The 21,483-nt window shown below is 43.9% G+C and overlaps 2 protein-coding genes across 10 annotated transcripts in view; one reads left to right on the forward strand and one right to left on the reverse strand.

Moving 5' to 3' along the window:
- Positions 1–21,483, forward strand: part of RECQL5 (RecQ like helicase 5) — a 39,736-nt gene that overhangs the window by 5,773 nt on the left and 12,480 nt on the right. For all 6 annotated transcript variants that reach the window (XR_008734716.1, XM_055724403.1, XM_055724410.1 and 3 more), the window contains 2 exons: positions 2,186–2,348; positions 2,703–2,785. Coding sequence is in view for 5 of the 6 variants with exons in the window: in XM_055724403.1 (XP_055580378.1) it covers positions 2,186–2,348; positions 2,703–2,785 (246 nt within the window). In the remaining variant the exon portion in view is untranslated. The remainder of the gene's footprint in view (positions 1–2,185; positions 2,349–2,702; positions 2,786–21,483) is intronic.
- Positions 4,581–20,803, reverse strand: SMIM5 (small integral membrane protein 5). Of its 4 annotated transcripts, none has more exons than XM_027816784.2 (5): positions 20,503–20,803; positions 14,261–14,409; positions 11,979–12,132; positions 10,209–10,533; positions 4,581–5,287 (listed from the first exon to the last, which is right to left on the reverse strand). In XM_027816784.2, exons 3-4 carry the CDS (start codon positions 12,103–12,105, stop codon positions 10,412–10,414), a joined length of 249 nt encoding a protein of 82 aa, XP_027672585.1. In that variant the 5' UTR covers positions 12,106–12,132; positions 14,261–14,409; positions 20,503–20,803; the 3' UTR covers positions 4,581–5,287; positions 10,209–10,411. The 4 variants fall into 4 exon arrangements, with proteins under 4 accessions (XP_027672585.1, XP_027672584.1, XP_027672586.1 ...); XM_027816783.2 differs by having other exon boundaries at positions 4,581–5,290; XM_027816785.2 differs by having other exon boundaries at positions 4,581–5,290; positions 14,261–14,412.

A 21,483-nucleotide genomic window follows, 5' to 3' on the forward strand; every position in this document is an offset into this window, starting at 1 on the left:
ACCGGAGACTGAAACCTGAGCAGTGGGAAGGGAAAGCCTCAGTCTCGCTGTCACCTGATACATCTGATTCAGATGCCTGATGAACACTTGGTAAAACCCACAAAAACAGAGCTGGAGGGTTTTTAGCTTAGAAGCAGCAAAAACAAACCTGGAAGGGTTTTGTAAAGAAATTAAAAATGAGGCACCAGAGCTCCTCTTTGCCAGTCATCTTCAAAACCAAGAAAATGGGAGGAATGCTTGGGTTTTGCCACACCCTCTAGGGTTTCAAAAAGAGCCATCTCAATGCAATCACAGCTGTCCCTTTCACTTCTCTTAGTGTAATAGTTGCTGTTAAAAAGCGGTGGGAAGAAAATCTGCACCTAAAATTATTCATATACCCTTGACTAAAATAGTCAGAGCCAGCTTTTTTTAGAGATCTCCTTTTGCAATGCAATGGGGGAAAAAAACAGCAGTTCACGAATGGCAATAACCGTATAAAAAAAATACAGCTATAGTCCAAGGACTGAAACTTTCCAGATGGTTTCAGTTGCTGTTCCTCTGGGACTTCTGTCACCGTAATTGCTCTGTGTTGTTAGAATTCTTGCATAGCAGTATAGCTGTGCTGAGTTAGTATTGTGAACTGTGATCACTTAGTAGAGGGGTAACTCGGGTACAGCTCACACAGCACCCCACACAGACCTGATCTTCACTCTAAAATCTGCATAAAGCAATTGCTGTGAACACTGTGGGAGGGGGGCAGGGCATCACTGAGACAACCATGAGTTCACAGCTGTGCCATGCTTCTGTCTGTGTCACTGTGCTGCCACATAACAGGACCTCATAGCAGAGACAGCCTATTTTACTGCTTGATGCATGCTACCCAACAGAGAACTGAGGAGTCTGCTAGGATAGTAGCATGCATTAATTAATTAAGCCACTCTGCCCTGTGCAGTACAGTGGTCATTCAAAAACGCAAAGATTAACTCAAATGCAGTGGGCTGACTGAAAGTGAAATATAGCTGAAACATGCTTGTAATCTGGTTAGTTTCCAGTGGAGTTAAAATTCCTCTTTACAGTATGTTTTTAAATAGTTTAAAAGGACATTATATCCAAGCCAAGGCAACAAGGTACTGCTGCTTAGCCTTTGCTTTATGCAGCAGAATTCCAAGTATTTATGCATATGTTATCAAGTAAGATCAGGCATGACAACTTCTAGAGGTGACTTTTCTGGATAGGAGGAAAAACAGAGGCGTTGTCTCTCTTTCTGATGGAATCTGCTCCTCTCCACTGTTAATTCGGTTTTGCTTGAGAATATTTATCAATTCATTCAGTAGACTTCCTGGTGGTGATTAAATGTGTAGATGCTTCCTGCCTGGCCTGTTCTTGGAGTGTTTGTGTGTGAAGAAAAATGGTTGCCTGCTTTTGTTATTTAATCTTTTTCCACACCCATATGCATCATATGCCTCTCAGACATGCTGGTTTTGAGGCAGACTGGTATGTAAAATATTGGCAGTGTTACTGTACTGTAAAATCCTCTCAACACAGCTATCAGCTGAACTGCTGAATAGTCAGGTACAAGCAGGTTTAAAGTGGTCTGGCATTGGAGTGTTGAAAACCTTCCTTCAGAGATTACATAAAGCTTAATAATGATTCTATAGTCATATTTGCTGGCTCGGAAGGGTGTCCTCATCTACAAGCGAGCTTGGTGAGACAGAATTTCCCACGCAGACTTTGTTGGCAAAGAAGTGTCTTTTTAAAATAGTGTCTTTCATAATGTGTGCTGTAATGTTCAAATTGTGTTCCACAAAATAAATAGGACTTTTTTTTATTAATGCTGTATTTTATAGTAAAATCTTCCAAACTCCTTGAATGAATGTCCTTATTCTCAGTCTTCATAGCTGCACAGCTGTATGCACATTTAGGATATTCATGTGCCCATTTTTTTCCATCCATTCAGAGTGATATACTCCTCACATGTTGTTCAGGTGCATTTATTTTCTTACCACTCTGCTGCTTTCCTTGCATCTCGTGTCTTAAAAGGACTTAAATCTCTGTGCAAAATTCTTTGCTCTGCTAAATCCTCTGTCTTTTATGCTTTTGCTGCCCTATTTTTTACTGTTGTTGGTGTTCACAGACAACACAATTGTGTATGCAGCGATCTGAGAAACCTGGAGCTCTATGTTTCCTGTTGTCTTACCCCATGCAGATTTGTTGCCCATTGGAATATTGCTAAGTCAATGGCTGGGTATTACCAAGAGTCCGGCAGAGCTGGGAGAGATGGGAAGCCATCCCGCTGCCGCCTCTATTACTCCAGGAATGACCGGGATCAAGTCAGCTTCCTGATTAAGAAGGAGCTCTCTAACATCCAGGTAAGATCTGCAGAATAGTATCCACATACCTAGATGTGCTGCCTTTGCTCTGATCTGATTTACCTGCAGTAACCTCTGAATATGCGAAGATGACATGAGTTTTTCTGGGTCTAGAGCTGTCCATAGCCCTGTTTCAAGGCACAGCAGAAGAGGATGAAGCAGGAAGGGAAAGGGCTGCCAGCTCCAGCTCTGTTAGAGAGTCATGGGTGAGCTGAAGTCTGGAGCAGAGACAGGGTGCTGTCTGTGCCTGTTTGCCATATTGATCAGAAGGGTTGGATTTGGTCATTGCTAGAGTTACTCTATCTGCTTATATTTAAATTGAAGACTATAATTCTTGTCCCTGTCTACTTTCAGGAAAAAAAAGGCACCTTAAAAGAATCTGACAAATCTGTGATGACAGCTTTTGACGCCATTGTGAACTTCTGTGAGGAGCTGGGGTGAGTGCATTTCTTTCAAACACTGTTTAATGTTGGGGAAACCATGCCCTGTCCAAGACACTGTTATGGCTGAGATCTTGGATGTTCAGGAAAAAGAAAATACTGAATGAGTTGCATGATACTTTGATGTCTGGACTGAGGAAGGTGTCCCAAAGACATCTCTCACTCACTCCTACCTCTGAGTTAACTGAGATGTTGGTCTTGGAACCTGACCGAGTGACACAGTGATTTTAAACTACAACTCCTGTGGCTATGAGTTTTACTATGTTCTGTCTTTGATGATGGGTTGCTTTAGTTGCATTTGCTTTTGTTTTGCCTCCTGCCTCTTCACTACGTAATCCCTCTTCTAAGGAGACAGCCTAATCAGCATGGGATGGGAGCATTTAGTTTCAATGTTTCTCTAAATCTCAGGGGCTCCACTCTACAAAGTACTAGATATTGATGATTCTTGCTGACCTTAGAAGGACCTGATGGTGCTTAGAATGTTTCAGACACAGGCCCAAATTATGGATGTGTCCAATCTAAATGCAGACTAGCAACCACAATGTGCATTGTTCAGGTTTAGTTCATGACTTGTACAATTACAGCTTACTAATTGCTATTCTATGCTGGATAAGACATCAAAGCCATAATTTTGCGCCAGTAAGAGAGTAGTACATGTTCACTAACTGAAAATGGTCAACATGTGTCTTGCTTTCAAGTCTGCATCTTGTTTCATTTTTCACACCTGCGTCTAGGACAACCTTTTCAGTGCAAATGTAATGTGCTTCTTTTCTGAAGCCCTTGGTGAGCATGTTCTCTCTTGTAGTCATGTTTGGTAAACAAATCCTGGTTTTATGGGGTTGCTCTGGGAAAGTCTTGCTTGTACTGAAGTATGGCACAACACTGAGTGCTGGAGCACTTTTTTTGCCCAAAGTCAAGGTGATTCTGGGAAGTAGCTACTAGGAGGCTTCTTACTACAACAGTTTGATGCACTTGACTAAGGAGCTCTGCTTCTTCTGGTACATTACCAGCTTACAGCAAGAGTGGCCAGATGGCTGTTTGTGTCTGGGTTTTGTACAATCTGAGAGGCAGCTGTATCTATCTGGTTAGATGCTAACCTCAGAAAACCTTATCTTGGTATTTATTTCTTCTTGATTCTTAAGGTGATTATCAGTAGAGTTAGTCATGACAGTAATTTCTTGGAATTTTCACTAATGCCATACAAACTGGACTGGGATCACTGAACTAACCTTGCACAAGCCAGAAGCAGTCACAGGACATTCCAGGCTGGTGTCCCAGTGAGGGCATGAGTTAGGCTCCACGTTAGCCATCTTGCTGTAAAGAGCCTGACTGCTCTCTGAAGTGAGGACCTTCTCCAGACTTGCAGTGCAACACTGAGGCAATAACTAAGCAAAGACAGAGAGAAAAACATTCTCCTTTGCTCATATGAATACTAATAGAAATAAGATTTCACTGGATGTATAAAAGAGAGATTTCTGTAAAGGAATATCACTGACCTAATTAGTAATCACATATCCCATGCTTCTTTTTCCCTGCCCCAGCTTGGTTCATCCTTCCTACTGCATAACATGCCACATGCATCCCCAGAGTCACATATTGCAGCACTGCTGCCTGGCTTCCCTGCTCATAACTGCAGGGGACTAAGATGCTAGGTAAAGGAACACCATGTTCTGGTTTGTTTTTTTTACATTTTGAATTAATACAGTTCTATTCACTATCCAAACAGTGAAAGCAAACCTGAAACTCTGACCTTGCAAGGTTCTAAATAAGAACAAATAAAGACAGACTTGTATACTGGCAGGCAAGTTTTTGCATAGTATATTTAGGCTATTGTCCAAGTATGACAGGAGAACAATGGTATAAACTGCTTTTAGAGAGTGGGCTTAGATAGAAGTTTAGCGGGTCAGAGTTTCCTGTTGCCCATTTGCAAGATGGAAAAAACCCATGTAACTGTAGCAGCAGAAGACATCTTTATCAGCTTTAGGTGGTGGTTGACCATTTGCCACCTCTAACTGGTGGTTTTGCTTGAAGGATGAAAATCAGGTGGAGGTGAGTTAACTGGTATTTGGCTAGTTACGCAGTTCCTGAATACAGATAGCCTTACGTATTGGGTTTGCTGTGGGCTTGCAGAACAACTTGCTGGCATTGGTGCTTTGCTCTTGATGCAGGGAAGTTGCATGGGGAGAAATAACCACTCGGGGAGAGAAGATGAGAAAGCTTTCTATGAACAACACAATCAGGTTGTAGCTGGGCTGATCCTTGCTTAGCTGTAAGGCTCCAATTACTGCATCTCATCTTTGCTGTTTATGCACTGCTCTGTGCCCTGGAGATGAGCAGCAACCAAAGATGGCAGCAAACAGGAGGAGAGCAACAAAAACGAGACAGAAAGTGGCAATCACCACTAGCCCTCCAAGAGCCCAGTCACTTATTACAATCAGTCTCTTTAGGTCTTCCATAACTGAGGATGCCTCTCGCACTGATGACATGCTGGCTTCCGCCCTGCTGGAGGCAGACAAGAACAATATTAGATGTTGGTGTATCCCCTCTGTGCTCTGAGCCACAATCCCAAAACCAGCATAGGCACACAAGCTGTCTGTGCCTGCATGCATCCCCCTTCCAAAAGGGAGAGTCACCCTTCACAGAAGTGGGAGCATAAATCAGAAGAAAAAAAGACAGCTGAGGCCAGTTTCACAATGAGATTTACAGAGTTATAAAGAGGAAAGCTTCTGGCTTTACCAGACTTTGGCAGTTGAAATTTATTTTAATCATAGTTTATAAATATTTTTAATAATGTAATATAGCATCTCTCCCAGCATGTTCAGTATGAACCCTTCATCTGTCAACTGTACAGCCAGTACATGAAAGACAAGTGTTGATTGGGAGAATTTGCTTGATACCATTGGAAAGATCTCTAAAAGGGAGTTGGGGACTTCAACTCTGAGAACATGCTGGAGGTTAAATGAACACCTAAAAACAAACAACCCCACCAATAATAAGCAAAGATCTTCATGTACATCTTGTTGCTCCTGTAGGGCTTAGAATAGTCTAGTTATGTAAAAGAGGTTTGCCATTAATGGAGTTTGCTTTAGTAACGCTTTCTGTTACTCTGCAATAGAAGCATAAGTTTTTCTCCCATGAAGCATTTAAGTCCAGCAATAACTTAAACTGGGATTTCAGTGGGTTCTATGCACTTGCTTTTTTACTGATACTTTGCATAATGACTTGGCTATCAGCTTTCTAAAGAACATCCAGCATCTCTTGGCAAGCATCTTGTGGTTTTAGTAAAGCTTCCTTGCTTCTCAAGGGAAGGGATGGATTATTTCTCATACGCTCACAAATATGACTGTGTGGACATAATACAATAAAATATCTTTGTTATTTTTGAAAATTTGTTTGACTTGCTGCCCCTTATGTCCATGCCCTTAATACTGTAAGGAAGGGGATTAGTCATGTAAAATGTGTTTCATCCTCAGCAAGTCACGTTTGCCTAGAAGCACAAGCTCACACTTAGTTTGCTGAAGTTTTTGGTTTTTTCTCAGCAGCCAAATATATTCACTTCATGCTTTGTTTTCTGGAATGATGGCAGACCACCATGCCCAGTTGCTAACCAGCAGGCATACAATACATGAAAGCTGTTCTGGATAGCTGCCTTTGCCTTTAAAAAGGAGGCACCCTAGACAGTAATTCTGCAGACCCAAAGACTGTACACCCTAGAAAGTCCCTGTCTCTTCTGCTAAACACAGTTAATCTCCTGAATTAGGACCGCTGTATGCAGTTTTATAAATACCTGAAGCTGTTGTGTTTGTAGTAGGTATTCCTTCTGGTGCCCCCTCTGCACCTTCTCCAAGAGATCTTGACCTGTGGTGAGGGACCCCCTTACTGCACCTGGAGACTTGTAAAGCTAGCATGGAGGTTGCCTATTTGTACTGCAGTAAATGATTAACAAATTTACTGCAAAGGTGTGGCTAATCTAATCAAACACCTTGAGCTCAGTTAAAAAGACCTAGTTCAGCTGTCACTTGGACATTTTTTCTTTTCTATGGCTTTATGCACTCACACACCTGTTCCAGTGCTTGTAAAGGTCCAGTTTGTCCTCTGACTGGGGAAGGCTTCAGATTGTGATGGAGGGAAGAGGGCTTTGTTTCCTGGATTGTGACTGGATCTGTATTGTATGCTCCATTAGGTGACTGCCATATCTAAAATGAGACTGTGAACAAGACTGCCATCCAGTCCAAAATTTATCATGACAATTTAGTTGGATAAACTCATTACAGAGCCTTGCACTGCTGTTAGTTGCAATAAAACTGACTCCCTATTGCTTTTCTGACAGAAGACCAGAGGGATTGTGCTGGCGGGAGGGAAGGAAGAGAAGAGTGTGGTATATAAGACTGCATCTGTGTAAAAAGGAAACTTGTTTTTCACAAGCCAAGCAAATCACTTTGAAACCAGAGGGATGATGTTACAGAATAGAAGCTATTCCATTAAGTCATCAGTAGAACTTCAACCACTTCTGCTGGAGAGGCTGGCCTCACTGTCTCTTTTAGGTTCCTCAGGGAAAGAAACTATTTTAACACTTGATCATCAGGACTGACGTAATTATTCCCTTGCAATTCTTTCTAGGCTCACTCAGGCTTTCACAACATGTACAGAAGTTGCTGTGTTTGAAGCAGTCTCGCCTTAGTCTGTGCTCTTCTGAATCTCCCTCTGCTTTTTGAAACAGGGAGGATCCATCCTCACTAGTGCTTAGGGCATTCCAGGTCCCTTTATGCAGGTAATGATTGAAGCCTAAAACACAAAAGGTTTTGTGTGAGTCGTGAGCAGGGACCCAGAGACTGGAATGTTTCTAGTCAACAGAAACTGAAGGGCTGCAGTAAGCTTGGGATTTGCTGGGCATCTTTCAGGTCAACCTGATCTCTTGCATGCAAGAAGGCAGCAGACCCCACCAGCCCAGGCAAGCAGTTGGCATATCTAAATACCACGTAGAGGAACAGTCCAGCTGAGTGCAATGGTACAAAACATTACAAAGCAGAACATCAGGCCTGCGAGGCCCAGGCAAGTATGTAGAAATTGGTCCAGGGGCCTCTCCTCTACATGGTGGCTCCTCTGGAAAACCACCTGAATTCTCTAGAGAATTGCTTGGTTTTCTCTCCTTCTCTTTTTATTCTTTGTTTCTAATTCAGGAACTTAAAGTGACAGAGATAAGACGAGCCATTTCTCTTGTCCCCCTAGCTGGTATCTGTCAGTGGTTTAACTTCTAACACCACTGGGAAACGTGTATTTGTAGCGTTTTCTGTTGAGATAAGGGCTGGCAGCTTGTTCCTAGTGACATCAACCTGTCAGTCGTTGGTATGTTTCCAGCCTGCTGAGCTTCCTCCTGACCATTAGCGCAGACTGGTTCCATGCTGCTGAAGCATTTTTCAATGGGATTCTGTTAATTCCTGTAGCTGGCACTGTCTAGCACAAGCTAGGAAAAGAAAGTAAGCTCTGTTCTTCCACAGGTCTCGTGACTTAATTTAGATACAGAAACATTTGCTGAGTCTGTCTCCTGCAAAAGAGGTTCTGAGACTTCCTATGTGTCACCTTGATTGCCACTTGTTGATGTGTAACCGAAATGAGCAAAGACATATCTGACAGAAGGGTTAGCGTGCTGCATCTCTGAATGTTGGTTAGAGTAAATTGATGCCACGCTTGAACTTAACCTACACTAACATACCGGTCGGGAGTGAAAGCTTTGGGACCGTATCATGAAGGGCAGTGCTTTGTTAGTCTTAGCCTAACCGTGCATGCAGTAGCTTCTGTTGACAGTTCTCTCAAATATTTGAGGCAGGGGCTCAAATATTTGCTTTCTAAGGAGCATCCTCTTCTGCTGCTGGAAAGTTTTTCTTTTTATGATTTTATAAGTAACATTGGTAGTTTGAGGAACTTATTTTAAAATTATTTTTAGACTATTCTCTATGTCACTGGCTGCAGATACATTCCAAAGTACAGCAGTACAAAAATGCAAAAAACCTAGATCTAGTGTCTTTGAAAAATTGAAAGTGTATTAAATACTTGAGAAGCTACTGATGCAATGTGCTTTTTTAGGAATGTGGGTGCAGGCATCAGAGAAAAGAGGCTTCTTTAAAAAGTTTTCCTTTTTTTTTTGCCCCTTCTGAAGTGTGAAGAATATTTAAAAGCCCACTGTTAAGACTTGATGATTCTTTTCTCTCTAGCTAGATGTTGGCTCTGGTATATACGTGTGTAACCCCTTTGACTCTACACTTAGAAACTGGAATACAAAGGTAGAAGATGACTTAGCTATATGCATGTAATTCTTTATACATTCTCATAAAGGTGGCTGTTTTCACATTTGAGGCTTACAGAGTTAAGCGCAGTACGATGGTCTTCTATTTAGCTGTCCCAGTTATGAAAGTCATGGCCTGTGCCATAGCCTTTTACTTACATAAATCCCCTTCTGAAGTTCACTGAAGTGTAAACCAAACATACACAGCGACTGCAGCATGAAAAGGGGATTTATTTGCACTTGTTAACTTCAGCCATACAGCCCGTTCTTGGCTCTGCTTTGCCACAATGCCCGTTGTCAGCTGCTGCATGTATACCCTGAAGTGGCAGTTACCATACTCTGTGTCACTCCTCTGAAATGCCTTTGTGTATGCTATTAAACATACCTTAGGCATAATGTTTATGTCCACTAAAATAAACTGCACACAGTGCAGGGAGTCAGGCACACAGGTCCCTCAAGTAAGGACAGGGATTTGTCCATCTCCCATAACTTCCCATGCTCTGTAAGAACGATTCACCTACAACGAGCAGAACCATGCAGGAGGCGGGGAGGGAGCACGTTTAGCAGCACAATGATAAATCAAGCTGTAATATTAGTGAGTTTTTCCCTTTCGCCTTCATCTTTCTGTTTACAAAGGGTGGTATTGCACACGATGTGATTTTTCTCTTTGACAATTTCACGTCATTGTAACACTGCTGAAATAAAGCAGGGAGCATTTGTTGCAAGCTGTACGTGGAGCCTCAGCTGGCATGTCTGGATCAGAAGGTCCGTGACTTGTTGCTTTCAGCAGACATCTCAGCTAAACGTGTCTGTTGCAGGTGGCTTTTGAGAGAGCAGGTTTGGGCTTGAACCAAGGTGTACTGAGCATGTGGACCCCCTGGTGACGTCAGTGGCTTTTGCTAGCGCCCAGCACCATCCATCTGGATTAGCACTGGGAAGAGAGTGCCTAGCATGTGGCAGTGTATGCGTTCTCTGCTGTGGTGCATGGCTCCTGGCTCCGTGCTCACAAAGGGAGTCCTTGGCTGGCCCAGCTGCAGGGCTGTCATTGGGAAAGCGTGTCTGTTTTCTCAGCAGCACGTGTCTGTGCACCCCACCCCACCCCAGAAGAGGAAGACAGTGATGGTAAAGTAGCATTACCTTTCTGGTCACACCATGGAGCCCAGTAGTGGCTGTCACAGAAATAAGGAATTCCATACTGTGATTTCTGGTCCTCTGAGTCATATTAATTAATATTGTTATTGCCATTTTCAGGGAGCTAGTGTAGAAAGTCATTCCCATAGGACTGAATCATGATGTCCATGCACATCCTTGATAGCAGGTTGTTCACCTCTTGTTGCGTTTCATGAATGGGCAACTGGACGGACTTGGATCTTCCTTCGTCTGTGGTCAGGACGTCCGTCGCAGCTACAACAGCTGTAGCAGCAGCAGCTGCAAGCAATGATCATGAGCACCAGAACAGTAACTGGAAAGAGAAGCAAAGGGTATTGCTTCATGATATAGGAGCAATCACTGCAGAGTAACCCTTTGTCTCCTCCAAACTGTTTGGTGAGCAGCAGAATGAACAAAGCCTGGTTTCCTGCTAATTTTAATTCCCACCCACCCACCCATATCCCCACCTCCCTCCTCCTAAGTTCCTGCTCCCTTGTATTAGTTATCCATTTAATCTAGACAATCAGTACTGGATATTTAATGATCTTAAGAGCTATGTACCAAACCATGTGGGGGTATATCTTTACCTGTCTAATGAGCTGTTACTTGGAGATGACATGCAGTAACTAAGTAGAGCTATGTGCCTGGAAAAGATGAAGATCCAACTCTACCCATAGTTGTGTCAGAAGTAACTTGAGAGGATTTGCCAAGTCAAACTGGCAGTTATGTTTCTGAAGAGTGTGTGCAGTGTACTCTTTAATGAGGACAGATATTTGTGACTGGGTTGGCTTTACTCATTCTTCTGTATTTAGCTTGAAAAAATAGATACTTCAGATGGAGGGGTTTTGCACATAGATACCGCAAAGCAGTGGGCTGACTTACTGTTATTCTATGTTAGACATAATGGTTGGTGTTGGGAGGGATATTTTACTTTATCTGGAATAGAAACAGATGACATGTTTAATCCTGCAAAACACCTAAGAGTGTGTGAACATGCATGTCTCTGTTCCTGTGTTCCTTAAAAGCCTGGAGCTGGGCTGCCCGATTACCCGACCTGTGGGGAAGCAGCTATGGGTATGAAAACTATAAAGCAGCAGGTGTGTCTTTCTGAATTCCAGCCCAGGGAGGAGTGTCCAGGCTGGATACACACCCTTCCGTTTTGCTGCCAGCAAAGTGTACCTCTTTGTGGGGGGGAGGGCTGGCCTGCCTTCCTGCTTGTTTTCCCATTTTCTAAACAAGCCTCATCCCCCTTGATCAAGCAGCTTTTTCTTATTCCTTCCATGTTATCCCCACACGGAGCAGCAGGAAGGATCTTGCTGTTAACAGAGGAGAGTAAATAGGCTCACCTGAAGCATACTGGCTTCCACTCAACTAAGCACAGGAATGACACTCAGTGTCTCAGCTCTTCGGTGTCTTCTGTGGCAGTGAGACACCCTAATACCATTTGTCATAAACCATCTCCTATGCATCAAAACATTGCAACACCTCTGGGTTGGTTAAAATACTGCTGTTTAAACTAAAGCTTACATATGAGAGCTCTGGGGAAAGCTATACTGTTGCCTATCATGCTCTGCATGCATTGGAGATCCACACCGTGTATTAAAAAATTATATAGGAATTAAAGCCTCAGACCACAGCCTTCCACAGTTTTCCACAACTGCCACCACCACCAACCCACCAACAAAGACTGTGGAACATGCTGCCCCGGTAGAAGAAAAGAGACATTCTGACACCCTTTGCCTCCACTGATAAACTCACCAATAAACAGAAGAACCACACAAAAGGACACAATCTCCACCGGGTCAGCCTTGGGCAGTCTCTGGAGCTTAAGGAGAAACTTCTCACCAATGGTTTGCATTTCCTTCAGAAAGCCTTCAGAAGACATTCTGGCTCAACCTCTCCAGGCTTTACGCTGTAGAACCAAACAGAGAATAAACGTTTTCACTGACTAATGCTAGGAAGCTGCCAGCCTTCTTATAGAGCTGGTGATCACAAGGAAAACAAGTTTATCTGGTCTCAGTCCTTGTTCCCAGTAGCTAAGGTGGAGGACTGTTAATTGTCTACGTGTTCTGTGTTTTAATTTCAAAATCTGGGTTTAAGGGTGCTTTTGTCAGCTGCGCTGTTGAGTAAAGGCAAAATGGTACTTCTTCTAAAAGGACACTTACTACAGCAGGCACAGAGTTAGAACTGGACTGTGCCTGCCCTTGGCTTTCACCCAGTGAAAGCTGGTAGGTTTTTTACCCAGTTGTGCTAACTTGTCCTTCCAGAAGGAAATGCAGTTCTGACTTGACTTGAATTCCAAATGCTAAACTCCAGTGGTACATAGTTTTCAGGGTTTTTTTACTAGGATAGAGTAGGCACCCCTGAAGACTTCTTGCACTTTTAGCTACAGAAAGCCCCTTCAAAAACTGAAGGTGCTTACTTCAAAACCTCACTACAATACCATTAATAATGTTTTATCAACCAGTTTTATTGAATGGTGATATTAAGACCTAAAGTCTGTGTTCACTGGGGACAGCTGGATGCTTTTCAGGTTCTTGCAGATGAATGCAAAGTTTATAAGGTAAGCTAAATGTAGCTTTTTATTCTTTTAAGACACAGTCTGTTTGAATGGAGCAATACATGAATTGAACAGTGGATGTCCTCCTGTCACTGCTGGTGATGAGCAAAGCAAAAGCCCCTGGATCTGTCAGGGAGATAGATACATCGCTTGTGGAGCTGATCCCTCCTGCCCTGCTCGGTCATCTTACACCTCCTTTATTCTCTGAAAGTGATCACCAGGAACTGTTGTTACTGAAAATATTAGTCTAGTCAAAGTTAGGCGCTTCAGTTTTGCCACCAGTTTTTGCTGTTCTTTTGCCCCATGAGCAAGATTTTGGAAGGCACTACAATAATCAAGCTTGCATGAGAGCTCTGGAAGTTCAAATTTTGCTTCAGTAACTGGTATAGGATATTGTTGAGAAATACCCAGTTTCACCTAAAACAAGTGTTGGGACAGGTCAACACTTGGATGGATTATAACTCTTAGGTCTTTATTATATCAGAATGTATTAGCTTGTGTGTGTTGTCATAGTCAACACTTTTATGGGACTTGAGCACTGCAATTTAATATCCTAGTCTTGGTGATAACGCAAAGCCAAGTAACCAAGACACTACTTGCAGAATAAACCAGCTAGTTCATTACTGCACAACTGGTTTGGTTACTCAGACAAATGGATGCTTGGGGTTCCGTTTTTCTAAACACACAGGACAGAAAGACCTTGGCTGTTTCTTTGCATGCTGGGCTTAAATACTACAGTGCCAAGTTAAATTACATTTTCTATGTTTATGCAATTCAAAAAGGGTTTTCTTTGTTCTTTTAAATCCAAGCTAAGGAATAAAAATCGGAACCAGCTGGTTTCCTAGGGATGGGTGTAGATAGAAAATCTACATCTACAGAACGATCGCAGTGCAGTTTTGCAGGGAGGCATAGCTGTGGCCTTTTAGGCTGAAAAGGTCACTTTTGAGACTAAGGGTTAAATAGTTCTTTCCAGATGATTGCCCACACCCCAAGTGAGCTGCTCCAGAAATGCTTGCTTTATCCTTTGCACAGTGCTGTGGGATTCTGTGTCAGCAGGTTTCCAGTTTTGTTTCTATTCCAAAAGATGGCGGTGCAGGCAGAGGTGATTTGTGTTTTCTGTTCTTGGCTCTAGAAGAAAACCTTTTTTTAAAAAAAATAAATCTTTCTGGCTCTAACATTCTGAAAAAGTTTGTTCCCTTTGGAGGTGTTTCTGCCTGCCCAGCAGCTCTTCTAGTAAGGAATCTGCTGTAACCTGGGCTGCACCAGAAGCAGCAAGTATAAGAGCCAGGCTCCTGAAGTGTGGGGATACAGTGTAAATTACTGATCAGGATTGTAGAATTCCATGTAGATTAGCAAGTGCCTAATCTAAAATGATAAAAGCTTGTCTCGGTAACGGACATTCCTGTGCTCGTGGTACCTGATCTGCAGCTAAGTGAAGGAGTTTTTATTCTGAAGTTTGCAAGGAATGTTGCTTGTTTACCTTGGTTTGAACTTCTTCAGGGGCAAGGTTTGATGTTGGTGGTGCAGTCTCCAACCTTCCCGTGAGGAAGCAAATGTTTTTGCGCTTGACTGCACTTCTGGCTGCACACTGGTTCCAAGGGCTCTCGCTGCTTTGGGATTCCTGCTTTCCTGCTTGTGGAGCACAGCAAAAGAGTGAAGAATAAATCACTTCTTGAAGAAAAAAAACCCACAAAAACCAAGTAGAACTCTCCCAAGAAATCTAGTTATGTTCATGGACTTGTATCTTCCATTCTACTTGTGATGTAAAGTCTGGCCAGGACTAGTTTTGACTGTGGTCTTTTTCCAACTGATTTCAGCAGAACCAAGATCTTATCCTAGAGATAAGCATAAGGGTAAGGTTAGTGCTGTGTGACTTAAATAAGTTGTCCTATGCATCTGCCTTATCTTCCTTATGTTCAACACAACAGTGATGACATTACCTAGAAATTTCAGAGTGGAGCTCTAAGGATTAATTCCCTTTTTTTTTTTTAATTATACTGTGTTCAGGTAAGCTCCCAGTCACCAATAGTAGTAAAGGCCATGTGGTGCAGGATATCTGGTTGAGGCAGTAACTGTAATGATTATTATTAAAATGGGCAAGTCTTGAGAGATTTGAAACTTGAGGTTGTAGGTCTTAACTGGCAGCTTACCTTCTAAGAGCGGAGTGCTGTTCGAGAACCTAGAACAGCCACCCAGGTTAGTACCTCACAGATTCTGTGGGGTTTGGAGCAAACGTAATTGTCTACCAGTGTTTTTTTCAATTTGGCATTTCTCCTTGCTCGCTGTCCTTCCTCAAAACTGTATCCATTGAGAATGGGAACCCTTCAGAGCAAAGGAGACATGGCTGTTAGGGCAGCAAAGCTGATGGAACTTGTTACAGAAGAAATGCTGAATGACCACAGTGCAACATAGTCTTCATAACACATCAGACTGATGTCATGAACTTTTGTTCCATAGCTGTAGCTAGAGGTCATATGATGTGAAAATAGGGTGAAAAGAGGCAAGATGAGAAACCTGTGTAGAGAAGAAAATTAACACAATGCCAATGTCTTGTGACAGGCAGTTGGAAGTTCCTGCTGGGGTGGGGTGGCAGCCTGAGACTTGTGGTTTCAACTCTTTCCTCTTCTGGCTGTTCTTTAAAAAATAACTCATCTAGCCAGTGTTGCCAGTGGGGCTAGATCATCAAATCTTCCTGCCCTCCTCTACACTACAAGGCTTGACAGGGTAGGGAATAAAAAAAAAATATCTTAATTTGGCTTTATTTGTTTCTGAGAGAAGGAGACTGAATCTGCCATGTGCCATAAGTTGTTAGCCTTGGTTGAAAAGAGAGAGCACAGTAATAGTGCAGGGGAGCACTTAACATCTGCCGGGGTGCTGCTCTGCTGCAGGGATTAGATGATCCTTTAAAACCAAAGAAGCATGGCCTACATTTAGGGCTTCTGTAGATTTAGATTCCCAGAAAGTGCTAGTATTTGTTTTTAATGAAGATTCATCTTGCCGTGCCCACTGAAGTAAAACTGTGAGAATTGCTGTAATAGCACTGAAATTATCTCTCTGAACTGTTTTAATGGACTTATGTCATACTGAAGCACTCAAAGAAGTTGGCCGCTCAACTGTTTTAAGAACAAAGCCATTAAAAGGCCTCAATCTAGATATTCAAGAGAAAAGCCTTGGTCAGGGTTTCTTATGTGAACTGGCTGTGTGTCGTAGCTTCCAGGCTTCAAGCAAGAAAAAGCTTTGGGATGACGATGCAAGGTGGGGTCCCACATCCCTCTGTCTGCTGTAAGGTAGTCCAGTTGCTTTAATTTTGAAATCGATGTAAATTGATAGGGGTTTTTTGGCCTGTCTTTGGTTTGGAAAGCTGTATCCTATCTGTGTGTCTACGCAGGTGCATCGAAAGCTGAACTGTAGGGAGTGGGTGAGCTTGAACTTACTGCTGAGGAATGAGACACTTGTTTAGTCGTAGCCCTGGTGGCATTTGAGCAGCCTATTTTGGTGCAAAGAACATGAATTTGAGCTTGTGGTTTAGCCCCAGGACTGGAAGTTAGTAAATGCAGGCAGTCTTCCTGGCCTGCCCGTGATGCTTACTGGCTGTGTGACTTCGGATAAGTCATCCCATCCCTCTGTTGGGTGACTTCATCTCTGGAAAGCAGCAGAACATGTTACCATTGTCAGAGGTTTGCTTCCTAATTGTTGTGTGTCCAAGTCTCTAACATGCTCTGAAATCTTTAGATAGAAAGACAGTGAGTCCCTGGTTTTGTTGCAGTTACAAACTGAAATGGCCTTTGCTTGCTGTCTGCTTGTTCCACTTAGTCACTGAGCCCATTTAGGCTGAAAGTAGATGAAAGCATGAGTTCTGCTCTTGGTTGCTTCTTACCCAGCCATGCTCCACAGGGCTTTATTTCTCTTGACATCATCCCGATCCATTGGTTTTACAGTGCTTCCTCCATGAATTTTTGCTTGTGCAGGTTTGTTGCTATAGTAATCTAAAAATGGAGACGAAGCTTTGGAGGGAGGAATTTGTTGTTGGTGCCCTGAAGCTGCCAGTGCCTCTAGTCCTAATGCAGCAAGTCCCAGAAAAGAGAAGTTCAATATCCTCCACTGCGCCCATTACCCTTACAAAGTAGGACCTCCCTGACGTGCCCAAGCAAGATGAATGCCAGGGCAATGTTCTCATTGCAATGTTCATCTTTTTTCTCAAGACTGCGGCTGTGGAGAAGCAAATACTTTGTGTTGTTCTTAATCAGACAAGTCAAACAGGTTGATTGTAGCTGGAACTGTACAGGGATGGGAAGCCTGTAGGGATTATGGTAGCTTATTTGGTAGGAAATTTTAGCAGGCAATCCCAAGCCTTGTGGAAGGGGAGTGCTGAGCAGCTGAAGGGGAGAGGATGCTTTTCATTCTGGTCTAAAACTTTAAAATAGACTCTGACTGTATTTGGCCACTTTCTTAAGACACATGAAGGCTTGGCCAGTTTCTAAGCCTACCAGCTTTGTTCTTGGTTCCTGAAATGTGCTTCTGATTTTGTATGGATAAGGTCTAGCAACGTTTCCTGTCCTAAAACAGTGCTGGGCTGCTAGGTGTCATTACAGTTTCGATGCATTTTGGCAGAACATGTAATAATTCCTGTCCCATTGTTTATTGTTCAAAGGTTGCAATGTACTTCTGAGATGAAAAGGGCTATAGAAATATAGTTATATTATTAGTGCATGGGTTTCCCTCATCATTGTTAATGCAGTGTTTGCTGCCATGACTGTAGTTGATCAGCCACGTGAATTTTAACTGTAGTTCACAGACAAGCCCTTTTTTCCTAAAACAGGAGCAAACGGAGCCAGACAGACCTATAATTCATTCCCAAGCAGATGAAAATAGTTTCCAGTATCAAGAGAATTCAGCTTTTAACAGCACACACCCAAACTAGTAAATTGCAGCTCAATGTCATAGGAGAAAAGCTTTGACTTTGTCAGCTGGTCTGGAAAAGAAGGCCACACATTCTTTCAGATTATAAAGCTGCCCTGACTGGGTAGCCATTTGGCTGGAATACCCTGTCATCTCCACCACCCACTATTTGGAGACTGGTTTTGAGGCAGCAACGTAAACGTACCTTCCCTCCCCTACAACCTAATATTAGATTAATGTAAAAAGGCACTGAATTCCCTGCAATAGCAGGGGTACCTGTGGGGCACTGAGCTGAGAGTCTCCACACCTCTACAGAACACCCTGGTTCTCTCCAGTCCATCCCACAAATAAGTCCCCAAAACCCCATGAGGTAATTCCTCGCTACTCATCCCAATTTTAAGTGGGGAAACCAAAGCACAGGGCTATCCAGTGAAAAGAAAAGGTCAATTTTAAAAATAAACCTGTAGCTGTTCTACAAGAGGACTTTTTTTAGGGTTGCTGATGCTTGAAGCTAGCCTGAAAGTCTACTCTAATATTAGCAAAATAACTGTTTCCCAGGAGGCTGACGGGAGAGGTAGCTGTGTGCCTGTGAAATCCTTGTAAAGAGTTACTTCACAAACATGCTGGGATCTATCAGTACTTTGGTGTTTGAGGTAAGGCAGCCGGAGCGCCCTGAGAGTGCTGGAAACGCCTCCATCTTCTTTCAGCCAGCTCTGTGCCCTGTCCTTGACTCGTCTCAGACCTACAGGTCTCAGAAACGGTATGCATTTTTGAGTTTTTTGAAATATGCTGGTCTAATCCTAGTAGAGATGCCACTTGGGTGTAGGAACTCAAAACTAAAGGCTACAACAGCTGCTTCCTCAGAAGAAGCTGTTTGGCACAGTATCAGCTGTGGTTGTGCAGGGCAGTGGTGAGAGCCTGCACGGAGGCGAGCGGTGGGTGCTGCTCTGCTCACCCAGCTCTGTACAGCCTCCTCCAGTCCCTGCCCCGCTGCAGGCTCCGCGGGTCAGGGCGTTGTGTTCCAGGAGGGATCTGCTCTATCAAACTTGGTTTATTTTGTACCTCCACTCCCATAACTGCTTTTGCATTGCAGCCAGGCTAAGAGGCTTGTCCACCGTGACAGCTGTAACGCAAGCCATGTTCTGTTTCTTTTATCCAGACATGTGTTTCATATTGCTTATTACCACCCCCCCACCCCCCGCATATGTACAACACTGCTGCGGCTGGACAAACCCCCAGCCAAACCCGTTAAGATTTTCTTTTGGCGAGGAAAACTTGGCATGTTTCTCTACTTCCCTCCCTCCCCTGCCCTTCTCCCCTCGCTCCTCCCTCCTTCCTTCCTTTCCCCCCGCCCCCTAAACTTTGTTTTTCCTATACTTTATTTGAGAAACCATCTTAAATGCAACAATCAACCTACAGAGACCCTCCATTAGCAGGGTGGAAACTTCCCTCCATCCCTTTTGAACCTAGAGCTAGTCTGGAGGCACCTGGGTCTTAACTACTACATCTCACACAGGCAGTTCCAATTTGGTGTTTGTGCAACAGGTAGGTCAGAAGGACCTGCCCTCCCTTCCGCATTAATGGGAATGGAGAGAAGTGGAAATACCTGATCCTTAACATTCCTCCCTACAGGCATGTGTAGGATCAGGAAGACATCTTTCTGTGAGAATTGGCTTTTTCCCTCTCTCCCTACCTGTTTGTAAACAGCTGAGTGCCCCCGCGCCTCCTGCAAGAGGCAAGAGGCCCCAGCTCAGCAGTAGGAGCTGCAAGAGTTCCGGAGTAATTGGCTTTAGTTGGCAGAAAATGGGGGGTTATATGGTCAGTCTCCTTGCAAGCCCCCCTTCCCCACACAGCAGCAAAACAGAGATGGGAGCACAGGCTGGGGGACACCTCTCCGTGTAAAACCAAGGCTTGGACTCAATGATCTTAAAGGTCTTTTCCAATCTAAATGATTCTCTGATTCTGTTAATTTCAAGTATTTGGGGGATCCTTTTCCTCTTCCTTCCCTTCTCACTGCATTCAGACCTGACAGCCTTGTTGCTGTAACCCATTGACCATGTATGTGTGTGTTCTCTCAGAGCTGTGGTTTCTCATGCTGTTTTCAATAGTAAACCAGCATCTGTGCCTGATACACTAGCTGATTTTTTTTTTTTTTTCTGAATGCTCTTGTTAGAAGCTGTGTAAAATCTTTCCATTTATTTCTATTGGACACAGATGGTTAACTTGCACGGTATGCTAGTTCCCCGACCAGAGTTTGTTTTCTAAACTCTGTTTGCTTCGGGATTTGGGGGCTAAAACTTAGCTCGGGCTGGGAGGAGCTCTGGAGAAACGCTGTGGCTGGCACCCTCTCGGTCTCACACGCGCTTGCCTGTGCTGGCAGCTACTCGCAAATGGCACACACAGAGGAGCAGCCCCGCTCTCTTGTCCGTGCCAAGTGTTAACGTATCGAGCCATGGCGGTGCAGAATGCCCTGTGCTAGACCTGCTTATCAGCTGCCGTCACATTCCGAAACGGCACCAGAAAACCGAGCAGCCAGCCTTTCTAATCGGCAAAGAAGTTGCTTACTCCTGCCCGAACTGTGAAGCAAGGCGAGATTTCAGGCTGGCTCCTTTTGTTAGCACGGCTGCGGCGCAGCTTCCCGCAGCCCTGTTAGAAGCTTTTCTTTTGCCACCTTCGCTCCTTAGTGTCCCTTGCAAACAAATTCAGGCTAGCAAAGCTCTGCTCAGTGGCTGACCCTGCCGTTCGCCCTACAGAGAGCTACAAAAGCCCCGGCTCCTTGCTGACTAGCGGAATGACCCAACAGCAGCAACAGCTCAGCCTTACCCCCGCCGCGCCACCAACTCCTCGGCTCCGCTGGGGCTTCTGAAACTTTCACGTCATCTCTCCCCTCATCCTGGCGTGCGGCTGGCTCCTCGCTCGGCTCCTCTCTGCTGGGCTGCTGACAGCCAGCTGTTGTCTCTGCCTTTTTATTTTTTTTTGTTATTGGTTGTCCTGGCGATGGGAAGTTTCGTGTTACACGTGTGCCAGAGCGGAGGCGGCGGCGAGAGGAGCCACCGCAGCCGCTGGGCGAACTCCCCGCAGCGCCCAACTTGTTACTCGCTTCCTCTGGGCATCTCCTCCTACCAAGGTCTTGGCTTTTTTTTTTTCCTTTTAATGACAGATTTTTTCTGGAGGGAGACTTGAATCAATTCCCTCTTTGCGATAGTTTAGGGGGTTGTTAAAACGATTCACTTTTCTTTATGCTGTCCAGTTTTCTTCCGACTCCCGGGGAAGGAGCTTTTCTCTTGTGTTCTTTGAAGGGGCAGAGCAAGAAATGGCAAGGACAGTGCAGCACGGTCTGCCACTGCCAGGGGAGCAGGGGGGATGCGGGGGCAGTGGATTTGCTCCATGCCCTTGGCCAAGGCATTTACTCTCTTGATGCCGTGCTTTTTGCTTCTCGTGTTCTGGGGACAACTGACACTCGGTGTCTTGTCTCAAAGTGTTGCTGAAGTTCAGATGATATTACAAAGGATACAGTCCTTCAGACAGGTGCAAAACGGTAATTTCTCATCAGCCTCATAATTTGCTGTTCTATTTGACAAAGCTCATTAAATGGCTTTTGTTCGGCAACTGGCATCTATGTAATTAATTTGTCCTCACATTATTTTTCCCTTTTTTTTTAATGCTTTCATTTCTTGGCTTTATTCCAAGACTTGCTTGGGGATTTTTTGTATCAGGGAGCTTTTCTGGTGAGGCTGTGTACCTGTTACGGATATTGGGAGTAAACTTTTTAACACCTATGTAGCATTAAGAAGCCGGCATTCT

The sequence above is a fragment of the Falco cherrug genome, chromosome 1 (assembly GCF_023634085.1).
Source record: "Falco cherrug isolate bFalChe1 chromosome 1, bFalChe1.pri, whole genome shotgun sequence".
NCBI classification, from domain to species: Eukaryota; Metazoa; Chordata; class Aves; order Falconiformes; family Falconidae; genus Falco; species Falco cherrug.